The 18706-nt window shown below is 38.9% G+C and overlaps 1 protein-coding gene across 1 annotated transcript in view; it reads right to left on the bottom strand.

Moving 5' to 3' along the window:
* The window catches only part of MLIP (muscular LMNA interacting protein), a 107711-nt gene that overhangs the window by 43072 nt on the left and 45933 nt on the right, over nucleotides 1-18706 (bottom strand). The window contains exons 2-5 of the mRNA XM_027696048.1: nucleotides 18445-18603; nucleotides 16064-16432; nucleotides 9355-10968; nucleotides 3941-4012 (exon numbers count right to left, since the gene is read on the bottom strand). Of these exons, the coding sequence (XP_027551849.1) occupies nucleotides 3941-4012; nucleotides 9355-10968; nucleotides 16064-16432; nucleotides 18445-18603 (2214 nt within the window). The remainder of the gene's footprint in view (nucleotides 1-3940; nucleotides 4013-9354; nucleotides 10969-16063; nucleotides 16433-18444; nucleotides 18604-18706) is intronic.

Below are 18706 nucleotides of genomic sequence, written 5' to 3'. Positions count from 1 at the left end.
TCTCTACTTGTAACTAGTTGATAAATACAAGCCAGAAAAGTCAACATTTGCACCTCTCACATTCATAGCCAGTTATACCTAGTGTTTTTCAGAAGACATGGTAAGTGTGGGATAAACCTCAACTGTGAAGCAGGTGTGTTTCATGGTACGTCCCATCATCCTGGGATGTGCCATGCGTGCTAAACTTTTCCCGGTCCAGATTGTGGGAAGTCTGAGCAGAAAATTTGCAGCACCTCTTTCCTCCCAGTCTGTATGCCCAGGTTTCTTTCCCATTAAATGGGATAAGGGAAGTTCACCCTGATCAGCATATAGAGGGGATGTGTAGCTGATCAAATACAGCCAACCCAAATTGTCCTGTATATACCTTGCTGTAGACCAAAGACCACAGAATTGTTAAGAGAAGACTTTTTGGTTTGTAAATCCAAAGCCTCCAGCAGTTTTCCGCTTTCATCTCAAACTTTATATAATTCTGAAGACGAAGTAAGATCTATTTTAAGAGACTGTCTACTTTCAAGGCCCTTGAAAGAAAGAGGGAGCTTATAGGCTGCTCCTGCATTGGCATATTTGGTTATTTTTACAGATGAACTAGGTCCTTTATCACTCTACAACTGCTCAAATTATTGCCTTTCTTTCTACCATGAGGTATATAAAGTTACAAATTTTTCCTTAGCTCCTTGAAATAAACTCTTCATCCTTATCTATTTTGACTGAGTGATATTGTAATAGATATTTGATAAATACAAATATAAATAATGGCCAGTCTTCGCGAACGAAGATCTGGGGAAAGGTCTTTTTTACCTTTCCAGCCTGCGCAATGGATTTTTTAGGTGAGACACAGCCTGCGCTGAACTGAGCCCACCCTTTAATCCTAAGGTTCATCTGCCAGGGCCAAGCAAGCTTGGACAATGGCAGTGAGGTCCTCAGGACGTAGGTTTGTTTAGAGTGACCTTCTCATAGATGGATGGCCTCACAGGGCTAACGGGTTCCATCTGCCCGGGAGATCGAGGAATCGAACCCGTGGTCGCAGCAGTGAGAGTCCTGCATGCTAACCACTAGGCCACCAGGGGTCTCTTTTGATAAATACAATCTCTAAATAATAGACTCATTACTTTTTAAATAATACCTGATTAGGAATGGAATTTTGAATTAGGCTGTGATCACATCTATATAATTATAGAAGCTACACAAGAGTGAGTGTCAGTAGAGGTGTGACTTGCTGTCTCTACATTAATAAGACCAGAAGGAACAACAGTGTTCAGTTAGTCTGTCCTCTTTTTTAAACCACAGGACTACCTGGAATGAAGGGCCAAAAAAGTGTCCTGCCTTGATTTTTCAGTTTCTCTGAAAAAGAGCCTAATTCAGTCTCTGGAAAATTTTTCTAATGGTTAATTAATTCTGTTAAATTTTTGCCTTATGCCTATATTAAACTTGTTCAGCTTCCTCTTCTGGCCAGTGGGTCTATCATCTGCTAGGCTGGTGAGTTCATTAACACACTCTATGACCTGCCTCATCACTATGAATTTGTGTGGCTACAATGGTACTGCTGACTGACCCTGGTTAACATCAACATGATATCAACATCTCTGTTCTCCTTGCTCAGGCACTGTGGAGCTGTGCCCTTGCTGGTGAGGACATTATCTTTCTATCCTTGCTGCCACTCCAGCTTCTGACTCACCTTCCATGTGGAACAACCCACTCTTGCTGCTCCCTGACAGAGCCTGACCATGCTAAGTCCCTTAAAAACAAGTTTTGGTCTTCTGGCTGTGAAGGAAGTTACAGCCCAATCTTCCAAGAGATATCTTGTACAGGGCTTTTTCAGATCAGAGAACAGGTGATGTGAGGAACATCAGGTTCACACAAACTTAAACAGCTGGGAAGTATTCCAGTTAGGAGAATTGATGAGATAAAGCCACTTCTGGGTTAGTCGAAATATACACATATATATAGTTAATCAGCCTCTTCTTCTCTACTAATTAGCACAACTCTCTTTGAGTAAGAATACTGGAGGATAAGAAGAACATGTTCTAGAAAAACCATTAAGATGATGATAGCCTAGTGGATTCATAAGAAGTAGCTGAAATTAAAGCATCTACACAAACATAAAACAAAGTAACTGACTTGAGAAACAAAATTAGGCACTAGGAGACAATTTAGAGGCAGACAAATCATTGTACCTCACATGGTACACCAAAAGCAGTTTTCTGTCATGGGATCTAATTAATACTGCAGATGAATTGTCACTACCACCCACATCACAATTCTGACTACTCTTATGTCTCATGACCACTTAAATTACGGATTATAGTTACTCACACAGTGGAAAAAGTTGACTTCTGACAATATGGACTTCTACTTCAATCAAACAGCAAACCACTTTTTTTGCATCTTAGGCTAAAAAATGTAGTCTAAAATGTTGTATTGCTAATCATGCATTCAGCTCAGCAATAGCTATGCTTGCAGATACTGCATGTCTTCCTTCCTTGCTAAAAAAAAAAAAAAAAGCCATTTGGAAAACTTCTCCACGTAACCATTACTTTAATGTTAATAAAGCATCACTTATGCATTTAAAATCTTATTGTCTTAAATATCTCTATTTTAACCCAGTGCATAAAATGCTTTGCATAAAATGGGAACATAATTACTGTCATTGAGTTACAACGTAGCATGAGTTCCCCACCCAACATTTTTGAGGAGAATACTTGATATCAAGACCTAGTTCAATGGGGCCCGTGTGCACCATGTGACTAGTTTGTGCTTTCTTTTAAGAGCCATACTCTAAACGTCTGTTAGCTAACACAACAGGACTACCTTAGGAGTACTACAATTAGATGCTGGTACAGATCAATTGGAGATTATTATCTGTAATTCCCAAGATGGAAGAATGTAGCCAGACCACACTGAAACATACAGTTTACAAAGTTAATTAGTCAAGAGCCGCTCCTGAAGGTAAATCCTGTGGCAGGGAACTGATTTCTTATTAGTATATGACTGCTTTTACTACTGAAGGATACACCAAGGCTACCATTGTCAATAAAGCAGTGGATAATCAAAAGTCTATCTAACTACGGATGTCTCTTGAGTTTTTCTGATAAAGCTACAAACTGGATGTCAGCACAATTAAGGATGTCTTTAAACATGTTAAACATGTAGCTTATTGCTTATCAGAGAAAATATTTGTTAAACTTAGTGAGCAATTATTTTGAGCAAAATTAATTTGGGAAAAATATTTTAAAAATAAACATCCATGGGTATTTTGAACCCTTCATGCAAAATTTAAATTTTCAATTGCCTTTCAAAGTGGCATTATCTAATAAGGACTATACAGCCCAACCTTTGTTGGCTGTGACTTCAGTAGTAAATCAATGCACTAAAGTCTGTTCTTTGGATCTACCTGCCTATCCTACACAAAAGGATGGTTATCTCAAACTACATACCCTGCCCCATACTAGCTGTTAAAGTGTTCAGGAAGAATGGTAGTTAACAGAGGTCAGAACAATGGTCAGGACAGTTATCAAAGTTTAACAGTACAGCTGGTCAAAATTGAACATCTTGGAATGTTAAATTTACTGGTATAAGCAAAGCTGTTGAACAATCATTAACTGACCAAGATCTACTCATTGTCAGGCCCCAGAACAGCAGTGCTCCAGTTGCTTTCCAATAACAAAACAGACTTTGAGATGTTGCCATAAAAGACAATTCTTTTAGGATACTGCTTTTTTCCCTTTTTATAGTAAATTGATTTGCAGAAATTCAGATTAGCGAAGTCTTTGATCTTCAGTGGAAAGCAGTTAACCCTGAGAAATGTCTGGAATAACAACCCTGAGCAGTTAGTTCCCAGAATTTACATTCTGCAGTATCCCCCAACAGAAATGTCAGAATGTGTACGCAGAGTTGAATGGTCTCAAATACACAATGCCCATGTCTTTGAGCAAACACTAACCTTCTGTTCCATAAGCAATGTGTTTGTAGGGATTGCTGCAAATGCCTTGTAGCTTGTCTTGATCTTGTACTGCTAAAAGGGTAAACCAGAAAGCAGGAAGAGAAGTAAAACAGGATAGAAGAGTAAGAAAGAAAGAGAGGAAAGGTATGACAGAATGAAAGACCATTCCAATTGTCTTGCAAACACATTGCAACAAAACAATGCTTACATATTTCCTAGGAAAGCTATTTCTTAAAAAAAATATAGTGTTTTTGTTAAGATTTTAAAAGTCTGTGATATACATATTTTGCTCTTAGGAATGAAGTAGGATAGCTTATAGCTTCCAAAGGAAGTTTAACCACTTTCTGCTGATTACTATCCTTAAATGAATATCAGGAGAGGTTGTGAGGTTTTTTTGAAGTTTTTTTGTGATTTGATATGAAAATGCACAGCTACTTCTGCCAGTACATCCACCTCAACAACTGCTGTTGAGTGGTGTGATCCTGGACCACTAGGTGAGAGGGATTTCCGTAATTGGCTTTAATGAGACTGATTAGGATCCTTGTAATGCTAAATTACTTTTGTGAGTGGATAGATGATTTAAATCTTCATGAAGCTTTTCATCTCTTGAATAAGTAACTCTACCACCCCAAAAAAATAATTCTAATTAAGTATAGGAGCTTTCACTCTCTAACAAAGCTTACAGAACTGACAATCTAAACCATACAAAATATATGGGTTTGGGTACAAAAATTCTGAGATAAGCCTTAAAAATTATTATTTTCAAACAATTTCTATTTTAGACTATATTAGCTTTCCCAGTTAAACTCTTTAGAAACCATCTTTTTTACATCTTCTTTGTAATTATAGAGGTTGAATTGAGTAATTTTTAAAAGATTGATGAGATTCTTCTATACTTGTGTGATTTCAAGAGCTAGGATTCTTAATCACGACTGCTGTAATTTATTTTAAAAAATAGGGATTTGCTACATTGTTCCCTTTTAGCTAACAATCTAATAAAAAAATAATAAATTCACACAAGAATAGACTTTCAAGTTAGTAATTAATTATTTCTGTGATATTCAGCCAGAAATAGTTATTTGTTCATCAGGTCAGGTTTTTTAATGCACCATCACCTGCAATAGTAAATACTGGTGACTATAAGATAACAGTTTGGATCAGCATGTTGTACTTTGGGTCATTCTTTTGTTATTTTTTCTTTTCTTCATAATTAGTAAAAGTCTCAATGACAGCAGAGGGGGCAACATTTTATCTCAGAAAAGAAATTTATATCATTCTCATATCTATCTTGAAATATGGTAGGACACAACCTTTTAATTCTTTCTATACATAATATTATGTTTGCTTTTGACTTCACTCAGTCAGAAGCTGGAGAATGACAGTCATTTAAGAAGTCAATAATCATATCATTCATATTGAATGTACATGTTAACAAAGGAGAAGAATGCAAATGCTGAAAATTAAGGGTTTTTTCTATTTTTTGGTGGGAGGGGCATTGGAGGGCAGAACAGTAATTTATATGAGATTTAGTGATTTTAACTTGGATGCCTACCATTTAGGTGCCTCAGTCAAAAACTAATGCCTTTTATAATTACAGGCATTTCTACAGGATTAATCTCATTCCAAAATAGGCAACTAGAAAGGTAAAATAAAATCATGCTGTAAATATTCCATATTCTCTCCATTAGCTGTAATAGAATTGTCCAAGTTGTTCTTGGATATCTAACTTTCCAATGTCAAAAGTTGCATGAGTTTAATCCTGCCCTTTGAAAATTTAGACAACAACACTGAATAAACACACATACATATATTTGTGTATATACAAAATCTATATACAAATAAGACATAAAATACTGCTCATTAAAGTAAGATGGAAGACCAAAATTCCAAATATTAAAATAGGCATATGCGTAAAATGCATATTTTTTTGATTATAATAGAAATTCAACTAAGAAAATTGTGTAATTGAACACATAAATGAAATGCAATGTCTTCACTAGCCCATAGGCTTTTACATCTGATGAGATGAGCATCCTATATGATAAGAACACTACGATCATTTTGAAGTTATTTGTACTGTTATATGAACTAAACAAAGACATATCAGACTGTTAAAATATAAAAGTTTCTATGCTGCTGTCATATGCTTTATCACTTCCAGATACTGTAGAACATGTATTGTGCCATTTTTGCAATGTCTGAGATGACTTGAAAAGTCTTTAATTCAGTTTCTGATCTCTATGAATATGTTCCTTTACACGTTATTTCACACTACCTAAAATTATTTTTCAATGCCTAAATACATTTAATAATCTGCTTCACAGGAATCTAGCAGTAATTTTAAACAGCCATGGACAGTTAGGTCTGCTGGCCTGCACCATGGTCCAGTCAAAACCAAACCAACTCCAATATCAGAGCTTGGGCAAATATCACCCTGGGGAGTTTGGGGGAAAATGTCCTACTTTTTTGTTCAGATGTTCACCTAAGATGCCTGCAGGGCATTGCAAAGTGTGCTGGACACATGCCTATAGAGACTTTAAAACAGTGACTAACCATAGTAGCATAGTGTCATGAGTAACCTTTCCTGCTTTGTGGTAGGTTTTGCAGCTGTGCTGAGCTCCACGTTAGTAAAGTTAGTTTGTTCTCCAGCTGTTTTGGGTAGATCTACATGCATTCCCATGCTGCATTCAAATAGGAAAAATCAAAGAATATGTAGGAATGATGCCCAATGAAACCATTGCAAAGAGTTTTCAAACATCAACCAGAGATTGTTATTCTAACCTGTTCCCCCAGAATCAGAAATTTATGTGTCCCTACTCCATCTTACTGTCCACTTTGCTATATTAGGTCCAAGAGGACATTATCAAAGTGTAATATTTGTATTTTAAAATCAATAGCAAATATAAACCATGGGAAAGCATATGTTTATATATACAAACACAAACAGTTAAACAACTTAACAGGTTATCCTTTGATTTGCATTAATTGCTGCATGCATAGGCATAGACATAAAAAAGCTCTCCAATAAAGAATCCTTTTTGCATAATTGCTTTGATATCATGCTAATGAAACAGTTGATTGTGAATATTGAAAAGTACACCTAATGTCAGAATTCTGGTTTAATAAACATTGGTTTAAAACTTGTCTTAACATTGCTGCAACGACTGCTGAAGAAACATTAAGGTTGAAAGATTACACATGCCAAAGTCAAGCGCTTCTAGAAGCTGTTTTTCCCTTAATGTTCACTTAGCACATTCATACATGCAAAAACTTTGTCATGTATTAACAGTCATCACATGGAGCAATCTGCTTTTTGTCTAATTCTAAAGCAGAGTTGATTAGTACTAAAGAGACCTAAATGCTGCTTAGGACGTTAAAATTGTCTCTCCTCAAAATTTTCCTTTTTTCTCTGAAAATATACTAAGATTTGAGGCTGGAGTATTATTAGACAGCCTGCTACCATTAACATGTCAGCAAAATTCATTGAGTTATACCATAAACCAGGGATGGAAATAAGTGAGAGCAGGAGGAAAGGGAAAGTTAATGCACAGTATCATTAACTGGAGATGAAGTCTCAGACTCACATTTTAAAGCCACAAGAGATCTTTCCTGCACTGACCACCCAGCTGCATTTAATTTAGAGGTTTCATGTCTTCCACATCTCCAGCAGAGCCAGCTTTGTCTATATGACTAAAAATTACACCAGACTAGTGGTCCAAGTCTGTTATACTGGCAGACACTCTCCCAGTTTCCATGGCATGGTGAGACAGTTTCAAAAGTGCCACCATATCACATGATAAAGCAGAATTAGCAGGAACGGGGACAACAGCCAAGTCAGAAAGGGTATAATAATCTCTGCAATATTGCCTGCAACCCAGGTAATAGCTCTGTGTCACTAGCAGAGAATTTCCTTACTGCCAGAGAATCTCACAGTGCTCATTGCACCAACTAGCAGGAAGAGCAACTGTTTTGCAATCTGCAGGCTCAGTCATGCCTTTCAGTTTTGTCTCAGGGGCTTTTTGTCTTGGAATTTCTACAATTTCCTATCTCTTTTTGTTTCACTAAGTAATATTGACAGAGTGTAGCGACACTGTACAGCTGTGCCTGGCACAATGGTTCATTTGGGTTTGCTTGGTTTTTAAAAGAACTAGTCATGACAATTGCTACTTTGTGCTGATTTTAACCTCGCATTTCCAATTAACATTTTCAAAGCAGTTCAAAACACCACTGCCATAGCCAAGCTGTTAAGAACACATCTGATACAACTTGATCTGGCAGACGAGGCTATAATTTTGTGCTGTGAGTAAATAAATCAATAAACTATGATAGTCTTTCTATGATGTGCAAGCTCAAATATGAGTTACAGGAGGCACAAGGGAAGCACAGAGGGCAAAGATAGGCAACTCTGATGCCTTCTGCAACTAGCTCTTCCTTTCTACACAGCAGTTTCTCTTGTTTTTACCTACCTGCTGCATGTTTTTGGATCAACTTTCCTTTCCTTCCCCTTCTCGAGATATACCTTTAGATTAAAAGTGCAACTGGTTCCCAAGCCCTCCTGCAGCAATTGCCATCATTGCTTATTCTCACTCTGTGATGGCCCTCCCACCTTTGGGTGGATGACATAGAGCAGGAGTTGTTTATGAGACTTTTGTATTTGCAGTAGTTCATGTTTTGGGAAGCTTGTCTTTTCTTTCCCCCTCATCCTCTGTCTAGCACAACAAGATCAGAGGAGTACAGAAGAAAGCAAAGAAGCAGGAGACTGTCTTTGTCTTCTCTCGTTGGCTCTTAGCCCCAAAGTCCCTGCTCAAGCTGAGCTCCATTGTACCTCTGAGCTGGTCCCAGGGCAGCTGGGCTGAGTAAAACATCCTGGGAAGTGAGGAGGACAGATGGGATGAGGTGCTTGTGAACTAGTTATCCCTGGAACAGCCAGTTCACATAAATTAGGTTAATCTGCTTCTAGTTCAGCCTTGAACCTAAGATCACCATACTTCTATTACTTTCAGTGGGAACATATGTGGATTGTCATTAGCGTAGGGTGAATAGAACATGTTTCACAGTTTATTTTTGACACACCAGGGTTTTAAGTGAGCTACAAAAATAAGTTTGCCAAATGTATATCAGAGCCATTGGACACAAATCCATCTTTAGTAGTATCTCCTCCCACTCATGAATAAAGTATTCTTTTTTTTATGCTAAAGGATTCCTACAGCATCTTCTCCACAATACAGGACACATTGCTAGCAATTTGATATGGTAGGATTCAATCTTCAATATCTTCACTATCAATAAAAAACCTGTTCCTTTTCTACATTTTGTCCACAGCCCAGTTATTTTACTAGCATTCTGCAACACGGATGTGATTTTTTCCTACAGGGACAAGGAACTATTAGAAAATAAGCATGCATCAAGAGTACCTTGGGTTTGATGTTTTCATGGTCAGGAGGCAGGGAAAAAGACTGTGGTGAAGTCAGCTCTCTGGATCTTGATGGCAGTATACCTGGTGACTTGTCTGAGATGGGAGATTTGCACTTCAGCACCGGTGAGGTGGCAGATTGCTCAGGTCTCGGAGAGGAGGAATTAGACCTATAACTTGCATGCACCAATGAAGAATTAAACAGCAGTGGGTGGGAATTAATATTTCCAGTTTGTGGAACTGGTGGGGTAGAGTGAGGCTGTGGGAGAGACCACCTCTTTGAGACATTGGAAGGGGTAGGAGAGGAGGCACTCATATCCTGAACAGACATTTGGGATGAATCTGACTTAGATCTAGAAGATGAGTGCGAAAGTCTTGGGGTAGGAGATGAGTGTTTTTCTAGGGTGGGGGAGAATACACCACTAAGACTGGTAGAAGAAAGCAAAGGATATGACCGGCAGGTAAAGATGGGTGAGTAAGTGTGTACTCTCTGAGACTTCTGAGATGTCTGGGATCTGGAGGCAGCATACTGCAGCCCTTCTGGAGAAGGAGCTACGGAAGAGGGAGCTGGGGCACAGGGAGGAGGCAGTGTAGATTGCAAATCTGGAGAGACAACTGATCTTCTACGATAGGAGATGAGGGATGACAGAGAACTTTGGGAGTCTGGAGAAAGTGTTTGAACTGGAAGGTGCTTTTTAGGAGAAACGGACCTCGCTCGAGGGGTGGGATGAGGCTTGGAGGGAAAAGGCAGATGCTGAGCCCATCCTGAAAGCCAGTAATCCTCTCTGTTGGGAGAATCTGGCCGTATAGGAGGGCTTGAAACAGATTTCTTGGGGGTTGGGGGAGTTGTTTTGGACTTTTGATCTATTGCAAGTGTTGAGGAACCGAGGGAGCTACAAGAAAAGGTGGGACAAGAAGCAGGAGAAAGTGGTCTCCGCTGAGAGGAGCCTGATCTCAAAATAGCAGTTAAGAGAGTCAGTCTGGTTGGCAGAAGGGATTTGACTCCTGACTTTGCTAAATTTCCTCTAGATGACATTTGTGCGCAAGGCTCATTTATACTACATATTGTTGAAGAGGAGCCATAAAGAGAGGGTGGAGACAAAGGTTTAGGAGTAGGAGATAATGAATGTGTTATTATATGTACAGGGAGAGGAGATAAAGCATTCAATCTTTTGGAAGAACTGGGAGATGAAGGCTGAGCTGAGGATCCTTGTATTTCAGCTGAACACAGGGGACTGGGGAAAAGACTTGGGCTCTTTGCTGGAACAGAGGACGTGGTGAAGTCTCCCATTTTGCAAACACAGCCAGGAGTATAGAGACTTGGTGTTTGTAGGTTATCAGACAATTGAGGAGTGGAGTACCAACTCTTTGATGCAGAAGAGGATATTTTAGACATGGAAGGATGTGAACTATGGGAAGCAGACTGAAAACAGAGAGATGAGTCTTGCTTAGAAAACCCAGTTGCTGACTGCCAGTTGTTACAGGAATCTTCCAGCGAAGAGGCTTGATTCATGTTAACCATGGCACCACACGCTACTTTCTGATTAATTGGAGAAATTAAGTGGACAGCGGGTGGTTTAGAGGAAAGATGATCAGAGGAAAGAGTAGAAATTAACTGGAGAAAAAAGAAAAACAGAAATGTTAATATAGGTGGAACCTGTGGAACTGTTAAATACCCCACATTTCATTCCTGTGGTCATGCATATAGGCTTTCCATTAGTACTGCTGTGTGGATTAAAAGCAGAGGGCTATCTTAAATTTAGACATACAGCCTGATGGATAAGGCTCTCTAGGAGAGGTGACTGGGGTAGACAAGTTATATGCTACTTTGGTTTTATGAGACTTCAGTTTTGTTGACATAAGCAAGGCTCAAGGCTACAGTATTTTTCATTTTAGATAAAACCCAATAGAGTTGTACCATGAGTGTCCAGAATCATGTGATGCCATTCCCATTGTATAAACACAACAGAAAGTGAGAAAATTGCAACAGTGTCCCATCTCACTTCACCAGTTCAGTGGAAAGCAGCGTTTCTGAAAATGGGATTCAAGTAAATTGCTTATTTTCTAATTCAGGAAACAACCCCTTCTGCAGCACTGCGATATCAGAATGAGAAATTTGTTTGGAACTACTTAAATCAGACATCCAGTTTGGTTTTCCCTTTTCCTGTCATTCACAGAGCAGTGCATTTGACAGTTTGCAGCCATGTAAGGGTCCTTATCCCCTTCTCCACAGTCTTTCGATACACTAATAAAGCAGTAACAAGTTCTTTCATGAGTGCCTTTTTTCTTGAGTCTGTTCTAATTAGGATTTGTCAAAACTAATTAGAGCATACAAGTATATTATCAATCCTTTATACAGTTTCATGCTTCTAAAGAAAGAAAATCTCTTAAAATCTTCCAAGTTATTATAATGCTGAAATTAAAAACTGATGTATACAAAATAGAATAAAACATATCAGTATGAAATAGTGAGTTAAGTCAGCTGTAAAACCAAAAGGCTACAAACTGCCACCTAACATTTGACAGAGCAATTTGAAAGTAGTGAAATTGGCTCTAATTTCATCAAATTTAATATAAATATAAGAACACCTATTTAACTACTGTTTGATACCCTGAGAAGATTATGCAGCTCTATAACAGACAATTATACCATTTAGTTTCCACACACAACTTGTGCATGGCTGTGGCTCAGGTATGAATTATATTTTTTAATACAAATGTTTCCCCCATAATAGAGAGGAATTACTATTATTTTTATTGTTATTATGTAATATAGTATTGATTTATCACAAAACAAAGAACTAATCAAATAATTTTCAAGTGAGAGCACATACCAGAAGAAGCTCCAACAAAAAAACCAAGACTTAGAGGCTTCCAAGGGCTAAACTATGCCTAAACCACTAAATATGGGTAAACACCACTTCAGAACCTTATTAGCCCTTATAAATTAAAATGAGTGAGCTCTTCCTGCTAAATGAGACCACATAAATAGCAAGCCTTGTAAACCAAGGACACTTTCTGTATAAGGTAACTTCAAAAAACCCAAGTCAATTCTTTCATTTACAGGAATAAACACAAAACATCAGAATGCCTTTAAAATCCCACTAACTTCCCCTTGTTTTATACATGTGCTAAGGTGTCCCATTTCAAGGAAAGTCAAGGTATGTATACAGGGTAAATATTAGAATATAAACATTTATATCCATTATATCATTGCACCATATATTCCATTTGATTAAGAAATTATGACTCTTGCTGAAAAAGCTGCTAATTAAGAAGAAGTACAAATACTGGAAATTGAGGATAATTTACCCATTCTTAAGCATTATGAAAGATTATTATTAAATATGTCATGAAACATAAAATTATTTAACAACTTAAAAGCAGTGTGGTAATAAATCTGATAATTTGGAGCAGCCTCCTGAATTTAGTAATGATTTCTGGAAGTTGATCAACTATCAAAACAGAACTTGGGTATAAAATCTCTATATTTCAAAATAGAACAGATAAATTTCCCCTACAAAGACAACAGATTAAAAGAAAATGGGCAACAAATATGAAACTTCATAATAAAAGAGCAGGATGTGCAATGACTTCTAAATAGTAAAAACTTAATAAGAAAAATTTATAAGCAGCTAGGAAAATGTTCACGGTAGCAGATGATAAATATGCTCCTGCAAGTGTAATAAAGACATTTTGCAGTAGTCTTCCAATTTAAACACCACTAAACATTTACATGCTGAGCTAATTGAGCCATTATTTAAGTCTTCAGGAAAAAAAAATTCTATTGTAACACAGTATTAACCACATCTATAAATGATCAACCTCTTATTTACAGGACCAAGGAATCATAAATCAAAGTAGATTGGAAGTGACTTCTAGAGGTCACGTAGTCCAGCCTTCTATTCAAAGCAGGGCCCTCACCAGCACCAGTGGGTCAGGGCAGCTGTGGCCGTGTCTCACCAAGCCTCTAAAGCCCTAATGGAGCTGGCTCCAGCACCCCCAGGCAGCCTGTGTCAGTGCTGCACCACCTCCCAGTGAGGAAGCTACTTCTGATGTCCATCAAGGGCCTCACATGCTTCAATTTGCAACCACTGATGTCTCACCTGCACCTGCAGAGAAGAGTTTGGCTCCGTTTTCTCCATAGCTGCCCTTCAAGTAGCTGTGGGCAGTTTCTGGATATCTCCTTGGCTGCCTCTAGGTGGGAGTTAACAAAGCCAGTTCCCTCAGCCTCAGCTCATGTGCACCAGACACATTCACAGCTTGGTGCTGGACCCTATTCCCTTCCTCATATCTCTCCTGAATTTGGGGGCTGCTGGCCACCAAGCTGAGTATTATTTTACAGTTGCAGCCTCACCAGTGCTAGTTGGGGACATATAATAACTTCCCTCAATCACTGGAATTTTTTTCCCTTTGTTTTTCTGTTCAGTTTCTCTACTGGTTTAAATCCCTCCTCTAATTGTATTGGAAGGAGGAAGTCAGTGACAAAACTAGATTTGTGTTGCTTTGATCCGTGACTCAACTGCAAACCTTTTTGCCCTCTCAGTAACATCTCATATATACATTTCCCAAAAGTATATGAGGAAAGTTGAAATAGGTGCCAAGGTTACCATAGTTGAAAGGGACCAAGTCACTTGAAAGGATCTTGATGCCTCATAGGCAGTAATTCCAGAATTATCAAAGTGGTCATAGTATTAGTACTGAGTCTTGCCCAGGAGACCTTCAGCACATTTGAAAAGGCAGAACTGAGTTTCCTGGTGGTCTGTTTGGTGAGGTCACATTGTTTTGGAAGGACACTAAAGATATGGTTACTTATACCAGCAAGACTGTGAAAGATGTGCTGGTCAAACAGGAAAAGGGAAAGAGTGAGGCACACTGAGAGCCCCAAAGGCAAAAGTCATGTACGAGAGATTTTACACTTTGATGTAAACCTGGTCCTGGGGTGAGTTAACTATGCTTTGATCTCAGTAGAATTTTATTATAGATAGGAAACAATAAAAGTAAATTACCTACAAAGCCTGCAATCTGAAAAACAGAAAGTCAGAAGGAAGCACTGGCCACTGTGGAAAACTTGACAAACTCTCTGGAGACAACACAGTAAAACAAACAGACTGTGAACTGAGACCCAATTAAGATAAATGCCATTTAGAACAGTCCAGTTTCTCCCAACATGGAAGGTTCATTGTGCTGGTGATGGCAGGAGTTTGTAGGGACTCTTGACTTATTTTTCTGGAAAAGCCAAGCCAGATGACACTCACTGGACAGAGGAATGCCAAGTGACTTTTACTAGCTAAAAATCCTACTGGTTATTGATCCCCACAGTGAGTCAAGAAATTTCTCCTAGCTGGACTTGTGTCCTGGCATTCAGGGAGGCAGACATCCTGCCCAACTCAAAAGTAAAATTCTAAGGGCTTAATTTCTTGTTCTGTGCACATCTGTATATTTTTTTACATAACCAGCCAAATCCCTGTTTACTTGTCAAGTCATCAAGCACAAAAAAGGTACAGCATATGAATTTTTCTGTAGAGTATTCCAAAATCCACCCAATTTCTGTAATAGCTTTTGAAAAAAACACTCAAGTAAGCCTGACAGAATCTGCATACTGAACATTGCTGAAGTAAAATTGTATGTCCCTAGGACAAGTATTCTTTTACAGGCTGCTTCCTCTATGTATGCCTTTATACCTACCTCAGGTAAAATTCTCACTGATTTTACTGGGAGTTTCTAGTAAGAAATGAACATTTCATAATGCTGTGAATCCCAAACCAGCAAAAAATCACAGAGGGGACTTCTTAGTCACAATTTCCTCATTAAAAAGTTGACACTGAATTTGATGAAAAAATGAGTGGCAAAAACATTTCAACACAAGATAGGAAATATTATTCATTTTCATAAACAAAGTAGACATGCTTAACTTTTGTTTTTAAATGATTGATGAAGAATTGCATTTTCAACTCATGGAAGACCTGTTGGGGTCAAAGGAAATGTCTGAATTTATTCCATGTGAGAAGGATGTTGCTATTTTGCTAAAGGTGGAATTTTACAATGTATATACACCCCTGAATACTATCAGTGCTCTTTCCAAGATGGGAGATATTAACTTTTCGCGTGGTAGATTGAATGATGAATTTTGTAAATGCAATGTTTCAAAGAGTCTTTTTTGAAATGTCCCAGGGAGAATTTAAAATTTAATAAATCATTAAATGCAACCTATAAAGATCAACATAAAATGGAACTTTTATCTTCATTAGCTCTTTACACCTGTGCAAAGTCAGTGTTCACTAACAATAAGAATGATAGGATTTTTTACAGCCTCTTTCTCTAGTAGAAAGGGCTGCAGTGAGTGCTGAGAAAAAAAAATCTGGGTCTGGAAAGTCTAATGCTAATAATTCAAATGATCTCAAGGCTCCATTGATTTCAATGACCTTAGCCAATTTAGACTAGCTAGGAATCTAACACCTTCTGATTAACTTGCTGTCATGATAAGCTGCTCTGAAACGAAAGAATAGCTCTTCATTACTGCTCCACACACACACCAGAATCATATGGAGAGGCAGCAAGTCAAAAGTGTTGGGCCAACTCCTTAAAGTCCAAGTGTTACAGTAATTAAAGAATAAATTGACCAAGCTGCTTTACAAGCTGGCTCAGTATCCATGTCCTGAAAGCTTTAGAAAGTAAAGGTTATCTCTAGAGTCTAAAGAACAGGTTACCTGATGTTTTTGTGGATCAGTAGTACTGTGGGAAAGCGCAGCACCTGGAAGGTGCCCATCGCCAGGAGGTTTCCCTGCCCCGGTGCCAGAGGAAACATGGGATGTGGTCAGCAGCTGAGCACTGATGGGACCATAGCCATTGGAAGGCCGATGAACATTGTTTGAGGCAGCAGCTACTTCATCTTCATCACCGGAGTCCGTAATCAGGATGAACTCAGCCTTAAAAAGGTCATTCTCCTGCATTTCTCCTTTGCTTGAATTACACCCCAAGGACTGGAAAGCCGTTTGGGTGTTGCCTGCACAGACAGTGGACACACAGGCTTGTCTGGTCCCACTCTTTAAGGCCAGCTCATGGGAGACTGTGTTAGACTGCAAAAGATACAAGGAGAAAGATCCCAATTAACTGTATTTTATTTGTGTTCCCCAAAATGTGAAGTAAGTTAGGCTTTCAGGGTGGCTGGCTCTGTGCTACCAAAAGTGCAGAGGGCAAATGAAGAATTTGGGCATGAGAACCCAGCAAAAACCACCACCCCAGGGAGCCCCCTGCTTCCAGCCCCCCAGCCCATGCTGCAGGTGCTGCCTTCCTAGAAACTCACAGAGCAACAGAGGACTCTTTTTAGAAAGCACAGCAATGGCCTGAAACCGGGGCTGCCCGGGAACCAAGAAGAAGGGTGCAGTCAAGCCGAATGAGCTGTCAGACCAGACTACACCAGACATGATGGGAAGGCATCCCGACTGCTGGATCCACGGGAGCAGACAATGCTCCTCAGAGGAGTCTGACAGACAAATCTGGGACAAAACCTATACATATTAATGAAGAAACAAAGGCCCTTAAGAGAGGGCATTCTCCAAAGAGAGCAGACAAAGACTCAGAGGTCAGAGAGCTTTACTGTATGTTCAAGCTTCTCAGCACAGACCACAATTGTTCTTCGGATTTTCTGCAATTTCCACATCCAGTATGTCACTTCTCAAGCATGCTTTGGATGAGAGAAGGCATAGTGCAAACTGCACATACAACATGCACATCATCAAATCATTTGGTATTGAAATTATTGTAAATCATATTTCCCTTGGAGAAGGAATAAGGCAAACGAATAGACATGCTGTGTATTGCAAGAGAAAGCCTCCAGATGGGGCTCATATTTGAATACTGCTTGAGGAATACGGTAATTACAAATTTCCACTTCACTTGCAGCTCCATGAGTCCCTGGAGCTCAGTTCTTTGAAAGATATTGGACCACAAAGAGGGATACCACCAGTATGAGTTTGACAGTGTTATTTTGATTAACTGACGTTGGTTAATTCTTAAAATATTGTTCAGGTTCTAGACATTTTAGAAAAGGTGCTAATCTATGCTATGAAGGCCTCAGTACTGCATCAACTGCCAGAAAAGTATTCTCTGCCTACTGAGAAACACAGGGGCATGGATGACAGGAAGACCTGATTCTGCTTTACCCAGGGCATTACTTGCAGAAAAACCAATACAGAATGGCTGGAAATGTAACTAATGAGTTAAACATCCTGAGGATAATAATCCAGTGAGTGTCTCTTCAAACACATCCATCCTTTGCCCAGATCTAACCCCATTTTAGACAGATAGGACACTGAAAATCCTGGAGTATGTTCACGTCAGAGAGCTGTGAACTCCTGTGAAAAGTTCATTACATGGAAGAGCACCCAGAACTGCAGCCCCAGCAATTTCCCGGGGAAGGAGCTGTTATTTAGGGACAAAATTGCTCTAAGAGTTAATATTAACCTGAAGGTTACAGTAGCCTTTCAAGCAGCATGGAATAAAATAAGAGGCCATTAAGTGGTGTGAGGCAGGAAAGGAATAACAAACACCGTGGGTTGACTAAAGGAAGGAGAACCAGGAATGTTGTGCTGCTGGCTTCATCATCGCAGGAAATCACAGGGACAAGCTTTCAAATAAAAAGCTCATTTTAACGCATTATAACACAGCTATGAAAGGGATTGGCACCTCTGCTGGAAGCCACAGCACTGGCACTTGCTGAAACCAGGATCCAGCGAGCAACTCTTGGTCAGTTCCTGTGTAATAACACCCTTTTCACACCACCCTTGCTGCCTTGAAGATCAGGAAGGAATTCCCCCTCATCTGCCAAGAATATAGTCTTGCATGACTGACAGAGGACAGTATTGAGATGGGCAAAGGTTTCCTTCCAATATAAACTCTGCCAAAGGCAAAACAAGCCATTGAGCAGACATCGGCCTTTTCTTGCACAATGATTCTACATCTTGGTAATTAAAACCAAGCACAAGCCAAGAAACCATTCAAGGGAAAGAGCTTCAGTTCAGTGATGTTTAAAATAAATTTTTCTCTATCTTTTGAAAGAGTGGAAAAATTATTGCAAACAAAAATCTACCTTATTTAAAATTTCTTGATTGCTCAGATCTGTTGGTTCCTCTGGAATTGTCACAAGGAACTTAGAGATATCCACAACCTCAAAATGAGTTGGAAGTCGTCCAATGGATGGCACAAACGTGAAGGTCAATGGTTTGGTTCCAGGTTCTTGAGAAATGACCTACAAAACACATAATTAGTTCAACCTTTTTATCCAAATAAAGATGATTTTTGTCAGAATTGAAACAACATGAATAACATGAAATTAATAATCTGTGTAATTT

This window comes from Neopelma chrysocephalum, unplaced genomic scaffold (genome assembly GCF_003984885.1).
Source record: "Neopelma chrysocephalum unplaced genomic scaffold, ASM398488v2 Primary Assembly neopelma1_104, whole genome shotgun sequence".
Lineage (NCBI taxonomy): Eukaryota > Metazoa > Chordata > Aves > Passeriformes > Pipridae > Neopelma > Neopelma chrysocephalum.
Note: the sequence above shows the minus strand (reverse complement) of the source record. Positions and strands in the feature narration are given on the sequence as shown.